General features: G+C 41.1%; 1 protein-coding gene across 1 annotated transcript; it reads right to left on the minus strand.

Moving 5' to 3' along the window:
* Positions 1-6,683: 6,683 nt before the first annotated feature.
* nmu (neuromedin U) lies at positions 6,684-18,137 on the minus strand. The gene is made up of 8 exons (XM_020492014.2): positions 17,969-18,137; positions 15,801-15,856; positions 15,599-15,646; positions 15,314-15,367; positions 15,111-15,137; positions 7,300-7,353; positions 7,168-7,205; positions 6,684-6,909 (listed from the first exon to the last, which is right to left on the minus strand). Exons 1-7 carry the CDS (start codon positions 18,114-18,116, stop codon positions 7,170-7,172), a joined length of 423 nt encoding a protein of 140 aa, XP_020347603.1. The 5' UTR covers positions 18,117-18,137; the 3' UTR covers positions 6,684-6,909; positions 7,168-7,169.
* Positions 18,138-21,478: the final 3,341 nt, after the last annotated feature.

Here is a 21,478-nt window from a genome sequence, read left to right on the forward strand (position 1 = left end):
GGCATGTTGAGAGTTCCAAGTTCCTTGGTGTCCACATCACCAACAAACTATCATGGTCCAAACACACCAAGACAGTTGTGAAGAGAGCAGGGCAAAGCCTATTCCCCCTCAGGAGACTGAAAAGATCTGGCATGGGTCCTCAGATCCTCAAAAACTGCTACAGCTGCACCATCGAGAGCATCGAGAGCATTTAACCAGCCAGTGGTTGCATCACTGGCTGGTATGGCAACTGCTAGTCCTCCAACCGCAAGGCACTACAGTGGGTAGTGCGTACGGCCCAGTTAATCACTGCGGCCAAGCTTCCTGTCATTCAGGACCTCTATACCAGGCAGTGTCAGAGGAAGGCCCTAAAAATTGCCAAAGACTCCAGCCACCTGTTCTCTCTGCTACCGCATGGCAAGCGGTACTGGAAGTCTAGGTCTAGGTCCAAAAGGCTTCTAAACAGCTTCTACCCCCAAGCCATAGGACTCCTGAACACCTAATCAAATGACTACCCAGACTCTTTAACTGATATATTTTTTACTTAACACTTATTTTTCTTGAAACTGCATTGTTGGTTAAGGGCTTTTAAGTAAGCATTTCACTGTAAGGTCTACCTACATCTGTTGTGTTTGGCGCATGTGACAAATAAAATTTGATTTGATTTTTTATTTTTTTATGCAGATGTTGTGCAAGATACATGCCAATGTTATGATTTTGCATGTTTTTTCTGGGCTGTATAAAATAACTCCCCAGTGCGGTCAATGCCTGTCTTTTTCTAGTTCCTGTTTTCTAGTTTTCCAGATTTTGACCATTCTGCCTGCCCTGAGCCTGCCTGCCGTTCTGTACCATTGTCACACCACCCTGGATTGTTGACCTCTGCCTACCCTGACCCCGAGACTGCCTGCTGTTCTGTACATTATGGACTCTGATCTGGATTACTGACCTCTGCCTACCCTGACCCCGAGACTGCCTGCTGTTCTGTACGTTATGGACTCTGATCTGGATTACTGACCTCTGCCTACCCTGACCCCGAGACTGCCTGCTGTTCTGTACGTTATGGACTCTGATCTGGATTACTGACCTCTGCCTGCCCTTGACCTGTCATTTTGCCTGCCCCCTGTTCTAGTAATAAACGTTTGTTACTTCAACACTGTCTGTATCTCTGTCTTCTCCTGAAACGTGATAGAATCTGGATTTTAGGACTCTGATAGATCTCTCTACTAGACTTCTTGTTTTCATCAAAGCATGGTTGTAGTTCTCATTGTGTCATTGTTAGTGTGTAGCACTGGTGTTATGAGCCATGTTTTTTGTCCATAGCCACTATCACCTAAAAAAACCTAAATACTAAGTAGTAAATTGATATCATAAGAAGAAACACTTTTTTAAGTGTGCTTTGGACCACACAACAATTACACAGTTAAATGGTATCAGGTGAAGGAAAGAAAGGGTTAGTGATTTCTTTACATAATAGCCATCCACCAGGAATGTGCCATTCCTCAATCTTGGCTCCCAGGGCTGAATTTGATCAAATTAAGGAGTCGTGTGCTCCAGGACCATTTGGCAACAGCATTTGTGAAGGCTAGTGTGACATCGCACACTACTTGGACATTGATAGAGTGGAAGTTACTTTGAATAACATACATATCCTCCTCTTCACGTGGACCCTATCAGGTAGAACATTATACTCATAAGGCCTACTGAAATAATACATTTTGGTGGGGTGCAAACTTGACTTATGCATCATTGTCACTGACCTTTTTTGCCACATGGGTCCAATCCACTGCACCAAGGACATTGGGGAAGTTAGCCACCTCAAAAATGTTTTGTTTGGTGCTTATTTGTTCAGCTGCAGTTGATGGGAACTTGATAAATCTTCGTACATGACGACACAGTGCATCACGCACACTGCACTAACCACCCGACTCACAGAGGACTGCAAGCAAGGCTTGAAAGGATCCCGATTCTAGGAATCTCCGGGCTATCATGATTTGAATGATGATTGGAAGAGGGCATGATCTCATGGTCTTTCTTTTTAAGTTTTCATTTAGGCCAGCCAAGTGTTGTGGTAGTCGATATTGCCTCAGTAGAACATGGTCAGGGACATATAGAGGATCCATCCAATCCCGTAGGGGCTTCTGTGAGTTCTCTTCTCTCTAGCCGCTGTGCAAAGAACATCCATCCTTCAAAGTATCATCGTAAGCTTTGAATCACTAAATATTCATGTTTGATTATTACTGTTTTGGACTAGAGAGAAAACAGTCCTTCCCGATTAATTTGGAGGTAGCTAAGGGTGTTTTCAGACTTGGTCCCTTTCAGACAATTTTTGTGAACTCTGTGCCATTCGCTGATGATTTTTTCCTGTGTGAACCCTCCAATGTATCTCAGACCCCTCAAAAGAACCCCCGAAGCGAACTGAACTGAGACCATCTCGAGAGGTGGTCTGAATTCGGTTCGCTAGAGTTCCCTTTTTTAGGGCAATGTGAACACTAAGCTCCCCAGATTCGCTTGTCATTATTTCCGCAGCAGACAATAAAATACTGAAACACCGTTTCTCCTGCCATAACCCTCACATTGGTGCCACAAAAGAGGGGAAATGATGAGCAGGTTCTCCGAAAAATGTGTGTGGTTTTGGGATATTGTTTAGCAATTGTCAAGGATGCACAGAAATTCCAAAATGTGTTTTTAGTTCAGATTATTAATTTGAAATGTGTGTGTTATAAAGATATGTCCATAAACTGTTTATTCGCTTGTGGGGTTTGAATAGTGTGAGAAGATGACAACATATTTGGTGAGAATCACAACATAGGATACAAAATCAATTCTAGCTCTTAAAGAGGCAGGAGCCTACATTTGGTGTACAGATCTGGGGAAGGGTACCAAAAAATGTCTACAGTATGGCCTCCATCATTCTTAAATGGAAGAAGTTTGTTACCACCAACACACTTCCTACAGCTGGCCGTCCAGCCAAACTGAGCAATCGCGGGAGAAGGGCCTTGGATAGGGAGGTGACCAAGTACCCGATGGTCACTCTGACACAGCTCCAGAGTTCCTCTGTGGAGATGGGGGAACCTTTCAGAAGGACAACCATCTATGCAGCACTCCACCAACCAGGCCTTTAAGGTAGAGTGGCCAGACGGAAGCCAGTCCTAAGTAAAAGGGACATGACAGGCCGCTTGGAGATTGCCAAAAAGTACCTAAATACTCTCAGACCAAGAGAAACAAGATTCTCTGGTCTAATGAAACCAAGATTGAACTATTTTGCCTGAATGCCAAGCGTCACGTCTGGAGGAAACCTGGCACCATCCCTACGGTGAAGCATGGTGGTGGCAGCATCATGCTGAGGGAATGTTTCTCAGCCACAGGGAGACTAGTCAGGATAGAGAGAAAGATGAACAGAGCAAAGTATAGAAAGATCCTTGATGACAAACTGCTCCAGAGCACTCAGGACCTCAGACTGGGGTGGTTCACCTTCCAACAGGACAACGGCTCTAAGCACACAGCAAAGACAACACAGGAGTGGCTTTGGGACAAGTCTCTAAATGTATGTGAGTGGCCCAGCCAGAGCCCGGACTTGAACCCGATCGAATATCTCTGGAGAGACCTGAAAATAGCTATGCAGCAACACTCCCCATCCCAACATGACAGAGCTTGAGAGGATCTGCAAAGAAGAATGAGGGAAACTCTCCAAATACAGGTGTGCCCAACCTGTAGCATCATACCCAAGAAGACTCGAAGCTGTAGTCGCTGCCAAAGGTGCTTCAACAAAGTACTGAGTAAATATTTATATGAGTGAATATTTTTTTTAATGTAATATATATGTACAGTACCAGTCAAAAGTTTCGACACCTACACACCTATTCCAGGGTTTTTCATTATTTTCACTATTTTCTACATTGCAGAATAATAATGAAGACATCAACACTATGAATTAACACATATGGAATCATGTAGTAACCAAAAAAGTGTTAAACAAATCAAAATATATTTTATATTTGAGATTCTTCAAAGTAGTCTCCCTTTGCCTTTATGACAGCTTTGCACATTCTTGGCATTCTCTCAACCAGCTTCATGAGGTAGTCACCTGGAATGCATTTCAATTAACAGGTGTGCCTTGTTAAAAGTTAATTTGTGGAATTTCTTTACTTCTTAATGTGTTTGATCCAATCAGTTGTGTTGTTACAAGGCAAAAAAAGAAATTAACATGTGTAAATATTTGTATGAACATAACAAGATTCGACAACTGAGACATAAACTGAACAAGTTCCACAAACATGTGACTAACAGAAATGGAATAATGTGTCCCTGAACAAAGGGGGGTCAAAATCAAAAGTAACAGTTAGTATCTGGTGTGGCCACCAGCTGCATTAAGTACTGCAGTGCCTCTCCTCCTCATGGACTGCACCAGATTTGCCAGTTCTTGCTGTGAGATGTTTCCCCACTCTTCCACCAAGGCACCTGCAAGTTCCCGGACAATTCTGGGGGGAATGTCCCTAGCCCTCACCCTCCGGTCCAACAGGACCCAGACGTGCTCAATGGGATTGAGATCCGAGCTCTTCGCTGGCCATGGCAGAACACTGACATTCCTGTCTTGCAGGAAATCACGCACAGACCGAGCAGTATGACTGGGGACATTGTCATGCTTGAGGGTCATGTCAGGATGAGACTGCAGGAAGGGCACCACATGAGGGAGGAGGATGTCTTCCCTGTAACACACAGCATTGAGATTGCCTGCAATGACAACAAGCTCAGTCCGATGATGCTGTCACACACCGCCTCAGACCATGACGGACCCTCCACCTCCAAATCGAGAGTACAGGCCTTAGTACAGTGTAACACTCATTCCTTCGACAATATACGCGAATCCAACCATCACCCCTGGTGAGACAAAACCGCGACTCGTCAGTGAAGAGCACTTTTTACCAGTCCTGTCTTGTCCAGCGACGGTGGGTTTGTGCCCATAGGCGGCATTGTTGTCAGTGATGTCTGGTGAGAACCTGCCTTAAAACAGGCCTACAAGCCCTCAGTCCAGCCTCTCTCAGCCTTTTGCGGACAGTCTGAGCACTGATTGAGGGATTGTGTGTTCCTGGTGTAACTCGGGCAGGTGTTGTTGCCATCCTGTACCTGTTCTGCAGGTGTGATGCTCGGATGTACCGATTTGCCTACTGTCTGTAAGCTATTAGTGTCTTAACGACCGTTCCACGGGTGCATGTTCATAAAAAAATGTGTGGTTCATTGAACAAGCATGGGAAACAGTGTTTCTTTGAAAGACAGGGTCCTGAAAAAGGGATGGTTCTTTTTTTACTGAGTTTACATTATTTTTTGAAAGTGAAATTGTATTTGTTGTAGCATTGGGACATCTACTGTTTAGAGGAAGTACTGCACCTTGAAGCAGCTATCTTCCATTCCTTGTTTTATTTATTTAACTAGGCAAGTCAAACAAATTTGTATTTACAATGGCAGCCTACTTCAACCAGTTGTGCACCACCCTATGGGACTCCCAATAAAAGGCAGATGTGATGCAGCCTGGATTCAAACCAGGTACTGCAGTGACACCTCTTGTACTGCTATGCAGTGTCTTAGACCGCTGCCCCACTCGAGAGCCCTTGCATCTCCCACAAAACAAAGAATTTGTCATATTGTCAGGTTGATCAATGAAAGGGACCAACCTATCTCCCTTTAGTCTTGAAGGAATGTAACATTGCCTTGGGATGGGCTTGGTGCTGAAGATATGACTGTGCTTTCTGAGATGTTCTTTTTACTACCACTAGATAGCACCATGGTCAAATATTTGATCCACACAGATTTGAATTGATCCTGCATCAGATACAAATGTGTGTTCGCCTTCTGTTTTATCTGGTACAATATTATGTACAGCTGGGAGGTATTATATTTTACCAGCTCTTCTCACCCTTTGGCAGAGCATTCTGGCTGTTGACTGAACACATGCTCACTCAGAGACTTGTCTTGTGGGGTGTCTTGTTGCTTCACACTCCCAACCTCCTCCATCCCCTACCCAGATCTAGCTTTCCAGGACACAGCAGCCTGCTCATGGTCACTATCAGTCCACAGCCTTCCAGCTACTTCTTTCAAGAAATACTCCCACAGTGAGAAACGAGAAAGGAAAGAGATACACGTTATTTGTGTAGTGTCATTATCGATCATACAGCCACTGCTGTGTGTGTTAAGTCTGATAATAGTTACTAGGTGACAAAAACAAAGTATACATTTTTATTCCATATTCCAGACCTGACTCTCCACAAATATTTTCCTAATAAACAAAACCATTAATAAAGCTTCAATGCTATAAGGTAAATACAATTAGTAAGTCATCAGAATGAGTTTACTTCTTCACCTGAATGTAATAGTTGGTAGCTGAAACAATGAGGTTTTGGTATACTGAAACTATAATCAGCCTTTCTGATCTTTCGTCTGTTTGAAAGGTAGAGTTTAATTCCAGAACGCGGGTGCAACATAATAGTGTTGGGTGAGATCTCAATCTTGTGTCATAGGAAATGTTTCAGAGAGAGACATTGTTTTTTTGAGCACACTAAGTATGGTCAAGAGTATTTCAGCTCACACACACACACACAAACACACTCCTCTTGTGTGTTCACTGACAATTTTCCAGTTGCGTCAGGACCTCTTTGTGCAAGTTTCATAAGCAGTATCTGTCTTTTTGCAAAATCATGCCACCACAAAGATAACCATATAACAATGCTTTTAATTCAAAAGACACATCATCAAAACACAAATAAGACTTTTGGACAAACAAAGATTATTTTACTTAGACTCTCATTTCTTTGTTCTTCATTTTGTTTCTTCATTCTTTCAACCTCGTTTTGGTGGAGGTCTGGACCACTCTATGATGGTTGTGCCTGTTCGGTTATCTGGTTCTGTGTCATCTCTGTACAACGTATAGTAGGGACTCTGTAACACGTTGTTTTAAAGGGTCAAGGCCATGCAAGTACAAACACAGTAGGCTACGACTCATGATAATAAATGTTTTCACAGTAATAATAACCAAAGAGTTTCATGGAAACCTGCCTCCCCACTCTGTCAGATTACGGTTTGACATGTTTTTTTCCCCCCATTCCCAACCCTTTCAGGGTACACTAGTAAATGTACATCAGTGTTACAGCAGTGTTTACTAATGATAATGGCAATGAGAAATACCCCAAACCTTACATTTACTCAAATTCTAGGGATCTTCTTCCATTTCTTGGCTGTAAGAAAGAAAAACAAATGTTACTGATGTATGAAATCAAATAAACGTTGTAATTGAGTTAATGCCTGTTCCCTGAATGTGTGTATTCATACCCGATATAAGAAGTACCCTCTGCTCTGAATTCCCCCAGGTCCCTGGAGATTATCCTAAACAGAAAGCACAGAGGATATCAATGATCAGGTGATAGAAATTCAGGTATTGTCTTACTTGAGTAAGGCAGTATTTATTCAGCCGACAACCGCTTTAAAATGAAAAAAGTCAACATTTCAGTTGGAACAGAAAGAAGTGTGCTAGATATCCTTGTTTATCTGTCGAAGCTCCTTTTCCACTTATTTCATTCTTTCGTAGGCAAAACCATTAGAGCAGACGTCACTCCCATTGAGTCCCTGCCGTAAACAGACACACACTAAGCTGAGCACTTTTCCACTCACAATTCTGATGTAGCTACTATGTGAATGTCAACCCCAGGTAGAATGAAGGATTAATTATGTTGAGTTAAAGCACAGCGACGTGGATGTTCACCTGTCAGATGCACTAATTTTAGACTGTAATTACCTGAATCATGGAAAAGAACAGCTAATGTAGACGAGTACAGAGAGTGACAATATGTGTGTAAAAAAGGTAGCCTCTATACGCACAATGAAACAGTCTCATATTAGGACAACACACTGGAAAAATGACAAATCCTGTATGCATTGGCTAAGTGAAAAGAGAATAGCCTCCAGATGCCCTAAATTGACTGCAAAAGGGAACATCAAGAGTTTTAGCTCTCCCAATTAAATAAAAGCAAAGGGTGCTCACAAGATCTTTAATTCGACGATTAGTATCACACTATAACAAAACACTGCAAATTGTGGTGGCTTTGTTATATGCGAGTCTAAGAGATTACTGAGAGATTTCCTCTCCAAAGAAGTGACAGGTGCCGAGTAGATGTAAAACGGAACATGCAGAGTGTACATACGCGGAATACAAACTCCTCTCCTCTCTCTCGTCTGGTATGGAGTTGAGGAACTAGCTGCAGGAGAGGGTGCATCACAGGGGACTGACACATCCACAAAACATCCACATACAGACAGACATGAAGAAACATGAACAACTGCCCGGACATAGAGACAGAGGGCTGGGGACTGCAGAGAGGAGTCCATATATACATACACACACACACACACACACACCCTAACATCCCATCCACACAGACACAAGTATGAATGCATGCTCCAGTGGATGCACCCATGTGCACGAGCACATCCGTGCGAGGGCAGGCGCCCACAGAATTTTGAATTGACTCCCATTCCAATCATGAGTTGAAATTCTAATTGAATTGGCCACACCCTACAGGATGTAGAATTTGAGTTTGAGTGACAGAAAGTAGAAGTTAATTCAGTGCAATTCAAATAAATTCCAATCAGTCATAGAAAATGAGTTTCATTGAATCTGACTGGTCACACTTCCAGATAACAATAAATATCAATTTTCTCTGGAATGTTCATATACTCTTTTAACATTAGTGCTTAGAATAGCCAATTATAATTCCACCAAACATTTAATTTGTTTGGCTTCTTTTTGAATCCCACAGGGTCAACTTGAGGGTTAAACTAATGCATTCTGAGAAATGTGGTATTTTCCCCATATTGAACAAAATGTAAGTGATTAATGAAATATAATGAATATATGAATATTCATAAACAGGTTGCTTTCCTTGATCGTTCTTTTAAGAGTTTGTCCTGAAATCAATCGTTTCAACAACATCTTTTATGCATGTATATAATGACATGTTTTATGTTCAATATGTATATTTGTATAGACTACCAGGTACTTTACCCTGCACCTTAGACTGCTGCCATATGTACATAGTCATTGAACACTGGTCACTTGAATAATGTTTACGTACTGTTTCTTCCACTTTATATGCATTGTATTCTAGTCATGGCTCATCATAGATAACTTATTTTGTAATTGTTTGCGAGGTATTATTGCACTGTTGGAGCTCGATTTGCAGATGTTTATCGCAGGTACAATGAATTGCTTGAACCACAAGCGGTGAAACACAAGCATTTCACTGCACCAGCGATAACATCTGCAAATCTGTGTATGTGAACAATAAACTTTGATTTGACTATACCTAATATAGAATAGAATAGGCCTTTGAATTTAATTTAATTGAATTCTATTTACTTTCATTCATATTCAAATTGCAATTTTGTATCCTGTTTACTACCTCAATTCAAATTGCAGAATTTAATTGGAATTTGATGCATTCTCAATTCAATTCGGAATTGGGCAACACTGACACACACATACAGTTGAAGTCAGAAGGTTACATAAACCTTAGCTAAATACATTTAAACTCAGTTTTTCACAATTCCTGACATTTCATCCTAGTAAAGATTGCATGTCTTAGGTCAGTTAGGATCACCACTTTATTTTAAGAATGTGAAATGTCAGAATAATAGTAGAGAGAATGATTGATTTGAGCTTTTATTTCTTTCATCACATTCCCAGTGGGTCAGAAGTTTACATACACTCAATTAGTATTTGGTAGCATTGCCTTTAAATTGTTTAACTTGGGTCAAACACTTCGGGTAACCTTCCACAAGCTTCCCACAATAAGTTGGGGGAATTTTGGCCCATTCCTCCAGACAGAGCTGGTGTAACTGAGTCAGGTTTGTTGGCCTCCTTGCTCACACACACATTTAAAGTTTTGCCCACATATTTTCTATAGGATTGAGGGCAGGGCTTTGTAATGGCCACTCCAATACCTTGACTTTGTTGTCCTTAAGCCATTTTGCCACAACTTTGGAAGTATGCTTGGGGTCATTGACCATTTGGAAGACCCATTTGCAACCAAGCTTTAACTTCCTGACTGATGTCTTGAGATGTTTCTTCAATATATCCACATAATTATCCACATTTTCTTTCCTCATGAAGCCATCTATTTTGTGAAGTGCACCAGTCCCTCCTGCAGCAAAGCACCCCCACAACATGATGCTGCCACCCCCGTGCTTCACGGTTGGGATGGTGTTCTTCAGCTTGCAAGCATCCTCTTTTTCCTCCAAACATAACAATGGTCATTATGGCCAAACAGTTCTATTTTTGTTTCATCAGACCAGAGGACATTTCTCCAAAAAGTATGATCTTTGTCCCCATGTGCAGTTGCAAACCGTAGTCTGGCTTTTTTATGGCGGTTTTGTAGCAGTGGCTTCTTCCTTGCCTTTCAGGTTCTGTCGATATAAGACTTGTTTTACTGTGGATATAGATACTTTTGTACCTGTTTCCTCCAGCATCTTCACAAGGGTCTTTGCTGTTGTTCTGGGATTGATTAGGACTTTTCGCACCAAAGTACGTTCATCTCTAGGAGACAGAACATGTCTCCTTCCTGCGTGGTCCAATGGTGTTTATACTTGCGTACTATTGTTTGTACAGATGAACATGATACCTTCAGGCGTTTGGAAATTGCTCCAACGATGAACCAGACTTTTTGGAGGTCTACATTTCTTTTTCTGAGGTCTTGGATGATTTCTTTTGATTTTCCCATGATGTCAAGCAAAGAGGAACTGAGTTTGAGGGTAGGCCTTGAAATAAATCCACAGGTACACCTCCAATTGACTCAAAGGATGTCAATTAGCCTATCAGAAGCTTCTAAAGCCATGACATTTTCTGAAATTTTCCAAGTTGTTTAAAGGCACAGTCAACTTAGTCTATGTAAACTTCTGACCCACTGACACAGTGATTTATAAGTGAAATAATCTGTCTGTAAACAATTGTTGGAAAATTACTTGTGTCATGCACAAAGTAGATGTCATAACCGACTTTCCAAAACTATAGTTTGTTAACAAGAAATTTGTGGAGTGGTTGAAAAACAAGTTTTAAAGACTCCAACCTAAGTGTATGTAAACTTCCAACTTCAACTGTACGTACACACACAGTCCTCAGTACAACCCTGTGTTCATTTAGATCGACACATCACATAGTGACAGCACGCTCTCCACATGCAGGCCATGCCAGGACATTGAAGTGCTATACCTTCTCTACTAATGTAATGTACCAGCGTCATGCGTAGGTAACATTGGACAACATTTGGTGTGGGATGTCATTATGATGGAATTGAAGTGATGTCAGATAACCGATTACAATCAGATAAAAACACATTTTCATGGCGTAATCACAATGTCTAGGAAAGACATCATATTTTGATTGTTATCTGGTTGACAAGTTTTACATTTTGTCAACTCAACTTGATTTTACTGTGCTAACATCCTCTGAGGATGAACTTTGCAAAGCCAATCTCTGCCCTGTGACTGTAAACAGAGCTACATCCTAAATGAATTAATGAAGCCATCACAGGAAATAGGGGATGTCATTTCGGTGCCATTACAATGACTTGGAGACTTGAGATGAAAATGGTTGGCACTTAAAAATACAGCCTTCCATGAATTATTCAGACAGGGCAGAAAATTACTCCCTTCATTGTACTTTCTGTTTATCTCATTTACACTAATGATGTTCCCCCACGTCAGTTATTCTGATGACAGCGGAAGTGAGGGTGAAATGAGTAATTCCAATTCTCATGCAAACAAGACAGGATACACTAATGTGTAAACAGGTGTGTCACGCACCCTAAAAATGTGAGGGGGCACAAAGTATGTCAGAATAGCTAGTGGTGGTCTGTAGGGGGGCTAGGCCCCCCTCCGTAAATTAGAGAATATAATCCTTATGCTTAATTCTATATCATAAAAAAAAAATGCATATCTAGGGATACCTCTTCAGCTGTCTGTATCCTCCTGGCTGGGGGAATTTTTTAAAAGAAACTAAGGGCTCTATTTTAACAAACCAAACACAATGGTAAATCTAAGCGCATGCGGTAGTGCTATACGTTCAGGGGTGTGTCAGAAATATTTGTGCCATTTTCACTATCACAATATTCGGCACACTTGCTTGCGTTTGCTCGAAAGGGCTGGGTTTTGATGAATAAACAAGTTGTGGGTGTGTGTCGAGGCTTGTCCCCTCACTGGCCAATCAGAACGTGCGCCATGGCGAAATATGTGGTTGCTTCAAGCTGTGTATTTACGTTTTTTATGTATTGCCTTGGAATCAACTCCAATGTTAGTCTGTTATAGTTTGTTAAATAGCTTAAGGAAGCCAAATAACAAAATGTAGACCTATCTTTGCTAACTGCTAACCTGAACCCATTTGTAGTCCACATTGTTCTAAGTAATTACATGGCTTCAATAGCATTCACACTGATATAGGGGCCAGACCTACTGTAAATTGCATTATGGCTGAGCATGGACATGCCAAACATTATCAATAAGCAAGATTAAAATATTTATTGATAAGGCCTAAAAAGAGAATGAATAAGTCTAATCAAATTCTAAACAAAACAACTTGTTTTAAGTAGGCACCATAATTTCTCCCCGTGGGCATATAATATTAAAACAAAGCTGACTATGGGGGGGTTTATGCGCCTCCAAACTGTTCACAGTTGCTGGACTTTGATCCAATATAAATAGAAAGGGAGAAGGTCAACTCACCGTTATACTGCTCCCAAATAGTCCTATGTTTTATGAACATAATCAGAACCATTTTAAAGATCAGGTAGCGTTCACACACCTCCAGAAGTTACATTGCAAGCTTGACACGGACTTTGTCACCATAAAACCAAGAAGTTGAATCATTCTAATAAGTTGTGGTAATAAAATTGAAAGAAAAACAATCCGTTTTTTTGAAACAACAAATAAATGTTGTTAAAATCACCAGGATAAAAAAAAGTCTATGTTATAGTAGGTTTTGAACATATAAAACGGAAAACAAGCCATTTTTACAGACCAGATCACTTCTAAATAGGAGGTTCACCATGGGCATGGACACGTAGCCTACATCATGGAGGGGGTTTTACGCACGTCCAAAACCGGACCTGCATGGCTAAAATAATGTGTGCCTGCCTACAATGCATAGATAAAAAAGGGAATGTCAGCTCCCTGTTTTACTCCTCTCAAACTTTATATTTTAATAAAGCTTTGGTGATTAAGATTTATTTCCAAGCGGTCTCAGGAGCCAACCCCTTTATTGACAGTCTTGACTACTTCATAATTGCATTGGGCAAACAAAAAAAGCCTTATTTGAGAGGAGAGGCTATGCTTGGTTTTTAATCAAATAAAACAAAATGGGAGAAAAAAAATCTGTTTCTAAATACAAAGTATAGAGGCATCAAAAGCACATTAGGCTACTGTTGTTCCATGCACATATGGGTAGTGTGAGTCACGGCTGTATTTCCACTGTCAAAATAATGCCATTACCCGCTAAACCAGCTTTTGGATGGCCTTAAATATCCCTATCAGCGCTGCCTGAAATGACCACTTTGGATCATATTTTTAAGGAACTGGGTTTCTATGGCCAAGCAACAGCACACAAGCCTAAGATCACCATGCGCAATGCCAAATGTCAGCTGGAGTGGTGTAAAGCTTGCCACCATTGGACTCCGGAGCAGTAGAAATGCATTTTTTGAAATGATAAATCACGCGTAACCATCTAGCAGTCTGATGGACGAATCTGGGTTTGGCGGATGCCAGGAGAACGCTACCTGCTGGAATGCATAGTGCCAAGTGTAAAGTTTGGTGGAGGAGGAATAATAATCTGGGGCTGTTTTTCATGGTTCGGACTAGGCCCCTTAGTTCCAGTGAAGGGAAATCTTAACGCTACAACATACAATTACATTCTGGATGATTCTGGGCTTCCAACTTTGTGGCAACAGTTTAGGGAAGGCCCTGTCCTGTTTCAGCATGACAATGCCCATGTGTACAAAGCGAGATCCATACAGAAATGGTTTGTCGAGATCGGTATGGAAGAACTTGACTGGCCTGCACAGGGTCCTGACCTCAATCCCATCAAACACCTTTGGGATGAATTGGAACACCGACTGCTAGCCAGGCCTAATCGCCCAACATCAGTGCCCGACCTCACTAATGCTCGTGGCTGAATGGAAGCAAGTCCCTGGGGCAATGTTCCAACATCTAGTGGAAAAAGTTCCCAGAAAAGTGGAAGCAGCCAAGGGGGAACCAACTCCATATTAAGGCCCATGATTTTGGAATGAGATGTTCGACGAGCAGGTGGCCACATACTTTTGGTGATGTAGTGTATCTGAGATAAAACCAACTTCATACAATTGCCAGGTAGTATTACAGAGAAACAACAACAAAAAACTGCACAAATCTGACCCCTATGGGCATGACGCCTCTGTGTGGACACATGCGACACCTAAAATAGTTTAAGAAAGTGTACATCTTGCATGCAGAGCAAGAGACAAGGGGAAGGGAAGCACTTTGGCAGGTGGAGCAGTGTTTTCTTTCAACCTTTTTCATACCAGGGATGGGAAAACTATGGTATTTCTTATACCAGAAACCTATGGGCCTGTCTCCTTGGAGGACAATTCTTGAGAAGTTAGCAAGCTGGGCAGCTATAGAGTGTACGTTTGTGTGAGCTGGCATGCATTTTGAGAACGTGAGAGCTGTGGTAATGTGATATGCAGCAAAGTGTCTGGTTCACTCCAGAAATAAAAACTAAGCTAAAACCTAACACTTTTTCAAGATAAAAATTCACGTTATGGAATAAAAAAGGTAATGCAATACTAAAAACACAGTACAAGTAACAGATAATAAAACGAAAATGCAATGTGCCTTCGTGTCAAGCCGCAAAGCAGTGCACAGTGAAATTGAGCTTTAACCCAACTTACCGCCTCCTCTGTTAAGCCAGCACCTTGTTGCTTAACATAATGAAATAAAAACTGTATATGCAAGCAAACACATACACGCACAAATAAAAATTGTCAAAAGGTTGGATGTTGATTGCATTGATATTAGTTACCCTTAGTGAACACTTTTCAATGTTCAACAGATGCCGCACTTACCCGTTTACTAGGATTGTCCCATCCTTTCTGCAATGACAATGAAATAAAACTACATTTACTCGAGAATGATTAAACACTGCAAATCTGAATATACATGCAACTGTGTTGTGCTCGCACAGTAGGATAAACCACAATGTGTGTATTTATATTTGTGATATCATTTTTGTTTGAGCTACTATGCTGGAACATGAATGGTGGAATACCTTAGACTTCTGTACAAGCATCAACACACAGAGTTCTCCTAAAACATTGGGTATCTAGGGTAGCAACCAGAGAGCAGGGGGAAAGAGGTGAGCGCAATAGTCTGATACGGTGGTAACAGCATTTTCATTTCAAGCCTGTTATTGACTATTTTAAATTTAATCATAATTGGAATTGATCCCGAACTTGAAAATATGAGAGAAGGTTCAGAGAAAGAAAACATTGAACATTCATCCATCCTCTTCCGTGCTTTCATATGAACATTACATTATTCTAGTCTTACTCACCCGAAATGGCAGGTCTGCAGAAAGGTAGGATGAGCACACATCTTCTAGCTATGGGAGAAAAGATGAGTGTTGTTATGAGAGAGGGAGTGAATAGTAAACATGTCTCTGCATAGCAAAGGAGAGGAACAGCTCAGTCTTAGTATGGGAAAATAGAGAGAGAGAGAGAGAGAGAACAGAGAGACACTGTAGTTCTGTGGCCTACCTGGTTGAGAAGCTGGTACTGGTCTAGTGTTGCTCTCTGCTGTTGTATTGGAGAACCTTCCATTGAAACACAGGCAGACACGAGTATCATTACATCATCACATTGATGCGGTATCACTAAGCTAATAGGAGTGTGTAAATCGTGATTAAAAACCATAACAATCCATTTTGAGTGGATCATAGTCATAAACTAATGCATTTTGACAATATGACAGGAGGATGGGAACTTGGAGAGTGTATTGAAGCTTTTCTGTGTTATCCTGGTGACCAACTATGAACCAACAGCTCTGTATCCCAAAAGTGTACTGACATCCAACAATGGCCTTTCTTTAAACCACTATTTTCCCTAATAGATCCCTCTTTCCTACTTCTGTCCTTCTTTTTGTCTGAATTGTCCTAACAGCACACAGCAATAGCTCTGTTCTCTTCCTGTCGCCATCGTGGTTTAAATGTCTCTAAACACCTGTGCCAATTATCACATAAGAGCATCAAAGCCGCGTTCAATCGCTCAATGTCACCGCAAATAACCCTTAACAAATACAATTTATCATGTCACTGAAGAGTGATTGACACGATTGCCATTCTGAATCTATTTATGTCTCAATCATTTGTGATATTATTGCTGTGTGGGGGGGGGGGGGGGGGGGGGGGGGCTTTATTGCTTTTTTTGTAGGACATTCAAGCTGTCTGTCACAGAACAAAGAAAGGAGTGGGAGAGGCAGAAGAGGACCATGCATGAAATAAATAATAGAGAGAAATTGCCAGTGCAGTAAATACACTAACATCATAATTTTACCAAAACAAATGTCTAGCTGCAACAATGTCACGATAGATGCTATTCCCAGAAAGGTTTGACAGGACTAATGGGTCAATTTGAAACTAATGATCAGGCTCATCCACAACAAGTTCCAATAGTGCGTCCCATTACGGTTCAAAATACAGTGAAATTAACTGATTGTGGAGTAGGAGGTCATTCCCTTTCCAACTTTTGTCGTTTATGTATGTTACATGGCTATGGGGGAGTCATAAAAGTGTAGCCTAATTTCATACTCAAAAATAGGGCTGGATTTCCCCAAATCATCATAGCACTAAAATCATATTTCTTCCAGTTAGTTTCAATAGAATTAAGATTAGCTTTATTGCTACTGTACCTATTGTACGATGCTTTTAGGAAACCCAGCCCAGGGCTGTTCAATTCCAGTACTGGAGGGCCGAAACACTTCTGTTTTTGTTTCTATCTGGTAGTTATTAAAGACCAGGTGAGTTGCAGCCCTAGAACAACAGGTTGCAAAGCCGCAGTACTGGTGGTGGGAGTTTATAGGCTTACACCAGTGCTCTATGCAACCCCGTTTATAATCAATTCATTTCCAGTCAGCGAAAATCCCTCAAACGAAAATACAGTCTTGGATAATAGATTATATAGGCTAAATGAAAAACATCGTTGTAACGAAAGTTCGCCCTCCGATGAAATCTAGCGCTCTTATTGTAGCAACGACCTGGGAGACACCAGGCCCTCTTCAGAACAAAGTACATTTACCAGATGAAAGTGCTGAAAGTGTTGATGACATGGCAAACGTTTAATTAAATGCAACAGGCAACAATCGACGTTAATTTACCAATAATTATCATGACAATCTGCAGTTAAGATAGACTTGAGTAAATGTCAAGTTTTTAAATATTTATCCAACCTTCTCTCCTTTGGGCAGGTTCCCAATAATGTGTAATTACGCACAATACTATAATGATTGGCATGTGAAATAACCTTGAGTTTAAATATTGATATGGGTCTATTCATTTTGTAAGGGATTGAAATACAACTACCTTTAGTCTACAGTTTTTTTTCTTCCAGGAATTGTACACATTAAAGCTAACAAAGTGAGATGATTGATGAACCTATTTTTATTTTGTAGTCTAATTATTTTAAGCATTTATATTGTTGTTGTTGAGCTTGTTGATTAGGCCTATTAGCAATTTATGTTGCCCAAATTCAATGGTTTGAAAAAACCTTTGATTACAACTTTACATGTTTCATAACCTATTAAATTAGGCTACAGCAAACCCGCAAACATTTTCCATTGCTTTAAAAAGTTTTTCGTTTTAAGATCTTGACTTGGACCTTTAGCAATGCACAAGAACCAAAGCATGCTCAAAATATATTATTAAACTTACTTTTGCAGATGGGGATCGCTGAGATGAGGAGAACAAGGAGGATGAGGCTCGCGCTGCTGAGCGGGTTCATTGCGCTGGTGCTGAGGTTGCTCATGTAGCTCGCGCTGCCGCTCTGAGATACTCTGGTTTGGCACTGAGAGGTCTTCATAATTACTTCTCTCTGGTTGCTATTGGCTTGTGTTCTTGTTTATCTGTGATAAATACTATTCCACCGGAACAATTTTAAAACACGAGGTCACACCCTTTCTCTACATCAATGACACTACACTGCGTCATTAATTCCACATCACATGCATGCATAGGCTACACAAGGCTGTGGCCTATCTAATTGATGATTGAGGTTATGAGGAAACGTGATGCTATACATCAATAATATTCTTCCTGAACAAATACAGGAAAGAGATGACAGCATATGTTTGACAAAATGTGTCTATATCCAGGCCTTTAAAACATCAAGCCATCAACATAATGAAATAGATGCTGTAGCCTAATGAATTTACAGTTGAAGTCAGAAGTTTACAGACACCTTAGCCAAATACATCTAAACTCAGTTTTTCACAATTCCTGACATTTAATCTTAATGAAAATTCCCTGTCTTAGGTCGGTTAGGATCACCACTTTATTTTAAGAATGTGAAATGTCAGAATAATAGTAGAGAGCTTTTATCTCTTTCATCACATTCCTAGTGGGTCAGAAGTGTCCATACACTCAATTAGTAGCCTTCCACAAGCTTCCCACAATAAGTTGGGTGAATTCTGGCTCGTTCCTCCTGACAGAGCTGGTGTAACTGAGTCATGTTTGTAGGCCTCCTTGCTCACACACTCTTTTTCTGTTCGGCCCACACATTTTCTATAGGATTGAGGTCAAAGCTTTGTGATGGCCACTCCAATACCTTAACTTTGTTGTCCTTAAGCCATTTTGCCACAACTTTTGGAAGTATGCTTGGGGTCATTGTCCATGTGGAAGAGTCATTTGCAACCAAGCTTTAACTTCCTGACTGATGTCTTGAGATGTTTCTTCAATATATCCACATAATTGTCCTACCTCATGATGCCATGTATTTTGTGAAGTGCACCAGTTCCTCCTGCAGCAAAGCACCCCCACAACATGATGCAGCCACCCCTGTGCATCACGGTTAGAATGGGGTTCTTCTGCTTGCAAGCCTCCCCCTTTTTCCTCCAAACATAACGATGGTCATTATGGCCAACCAGTTCTATTTTTGTTTCATCAGACCAGAAGACATTTCTCCAAAAAATATGAGCTTTGTCCCCATGTGCAGTTGCAAACCGTGGTCTGGCTTTTTATGATGGTTTTGGAGCAGTGACTTCTTCCTTGCTGAGCGGCCTTTCAGGTTATGTCGATATAGGACTCGTTTTACTGTGGATATAGATACTTTTGTACCTGTTTCCTCCAGCATCTTCACAAGGTCCTTTGATGTTGTTCTGGGATTGATTTGCACTTTTCGCACCAAAGTACGTTCATCTCTAGGAGACAGAATGCATCTCCTTCCTGAGCGGTATTTTTTTTTCAATTATGTTTTATTTCACCTTTATTTAACCAGGTAGGCTAGTAGAGAACAAGTTCTCATTTACAACTGCGACCTGGCCAGGATAAAGCAAAGCATTGTGACACAAACAACACAGAGTTACACATGGAGTAAACAATAAACAAGCCAATAACACAATAAACAAGTCAATGACACAGTAGAAAAAAGAAAAAAAAGTCTATATACAGTGTGTGCAAAAGGCATGAGGAGTTAGGCAATAAATAGGCCATAGGAGCGAATAATTACAATTTAGCAGATTAACACTGGAGTGATAAATGAGCAGATGATGATGTTCAAGTAGAGATACTGGTGTGCAAAAGAGCAGAAAAGTAAATAAAATAAAAACAGTATGGGGATGAGGTAGGTAGATTGGGTGGACTATTTACAGATGGACTAGTACAGCTGCAGCGATCGGTAAGCTGCTCAGATAGCTGATGTTTAAAGTTGGTGAGGGACATAAAAGTCTCCAACTTCAGCGATTTTTGCAATTCGTTCCAGTCACTGGCAGCAGAGAACTGGAAGGAAAGGTGGCCAAAGGAGGTGCTGACTTTGGGGATGATCAGTGAGATATACCTGCTGGAACGTGTGCTACGGGTGGGTGTTATCGTGACCAGTGAACTGAGATAAGGCGGACCTTAACCTAGCATAGACTTATAGATGACCTGGAGCCAGTGGGTCTGGCGACGAATATGTAGCGAGGGCCAGACGACTAGAGCATACAGGTCGCAGTGGTGGGTGGTGTCATGACTGTCCTGATCAGGTCAGGTTACAGGAGACCGCAACCCTACAGATTATATCTCAACCTCAACAGAGGAGGAGAGATCAGTCTGAAGATGTGGGGTTTTATGACCTCTCACGCCCCTGGTAAATCTTAGACCACACAACATTCCTGTGTCCTCTCAATATGGAGAACCAACCTCAGAACATTGAACATGCAATAAAGGAACTTTGGAACAATGGTTTCCGTCAGCCACAATGGTGGTCATGACGATAGATGGAATATGAAAATGTATGTCATTTTTGTTTTGTTATTAAAGGTTAATAGATTACGTTATTTCGAAAACATTGTAACGTGAAGAGTTTTCCTAGTATATGTTTGATGTTTATACATTGTACGTTGTGTGGAAAATGTCCAAATCAAAGGGAATGTTTTGGTAAAGATGAAATGTGAAGTTATTTGTCAAAAATTTGAGTTAAAATCTAGACCTTGCCCATAACTTGGTACGCCCAGAGAATTGCCCTCAAGGCGGTTACGCCCACTTCTGACACGAGGGTATAAAACCTGAGTAAAGAATTTACAGATTACACTATGTGACCCAAGCTGCAGCCGAGGTCTAAAAAGTAAACGAACCCCAAAACGCAACACAAGTTTGAAGACAAAGAAATATTTTTCTACCCAAGCTACGGATGAGTAGCTGTGTCTAAGCGGGTGAATTCAAGTCGAACCACCTAGCCTCCACCTCCCATCGAATCGTGGTATCTACACTGTTTCATTCCTACACTGTGAGCTCTGAGCTACAGAGCTGTCTGTCCTCAGAAGAGCCCTTCCAGAACAAGGGCGAGGGAACAGACTCTTAAGCCAAAAGGACACTGACATCGTGAGGACGACCAGAGAGGTGCGCCGGAGAAGTGCGTCATTGAGCAGCCTGGACGGTCCACGCAGAGAATCCACAGAGACCTTCCCCACGTAATTACATCATTGTATTCTGACCCATAAGAGCGGCAGTTTGGGGCAAGGCTAGGGTTAGAATAAGCATAGCTGACAAATTCACCCAAATGTATATTTCTCTCATGTACTTTCTCTTTTTCTCTCTCTTATAAATCACCATTTTGGGTAACACGCGCCATAGTGTGTTGGCCCGTTATACTAAGTTCTAATCAATAGCCTAGAATGTGTTTTTGTGTATGTGTATCTTTTATCATCATTTTAGCTTTCTAGTAAATAAATACTCAACTAAGATTGG

Source organism: Oncorhynchus kisutch, linkage group LG10 (assembly GCF_002021735.2).
Source record: "Oncorhynchus kisutch isolate 150728-3 linkage group LG10, Okis_V2, whole genome shotgun sequence".
In the NCBI taxonomy this organism is placed as follows: Eukaryota; Metazoa; Chordata; class Actinopteri; order Salmoniformes; family Salmonidae; genus Oncorhynchus; species Oncorhynchus kisutch.

Bases quoted from the DNA above. Each gene is read 5' to 3' on its own strand.
- nmu (XM_020492014.2), bottom strand. From the start codon at position 18,116: ATGAAGACCTCTCAGTGCCAAACCAGAGTATCTCAGAGCGGCAGCGCG. The intron at 15,138-15,313 runs GTATTCCACCAT...TTGTCATTGCAG, and splicing joins TGCTTGTACAGAAGTCTAAG to AAAGGATGGGACAATCCTAG. The intron at 7,354-15,110 runs GTAAGTGCGGCA...CTTTCTGTTTAG, and splicing joins GGGACAATCCTAGTAAACGG to GATAATCTCCAGGGACCTGG.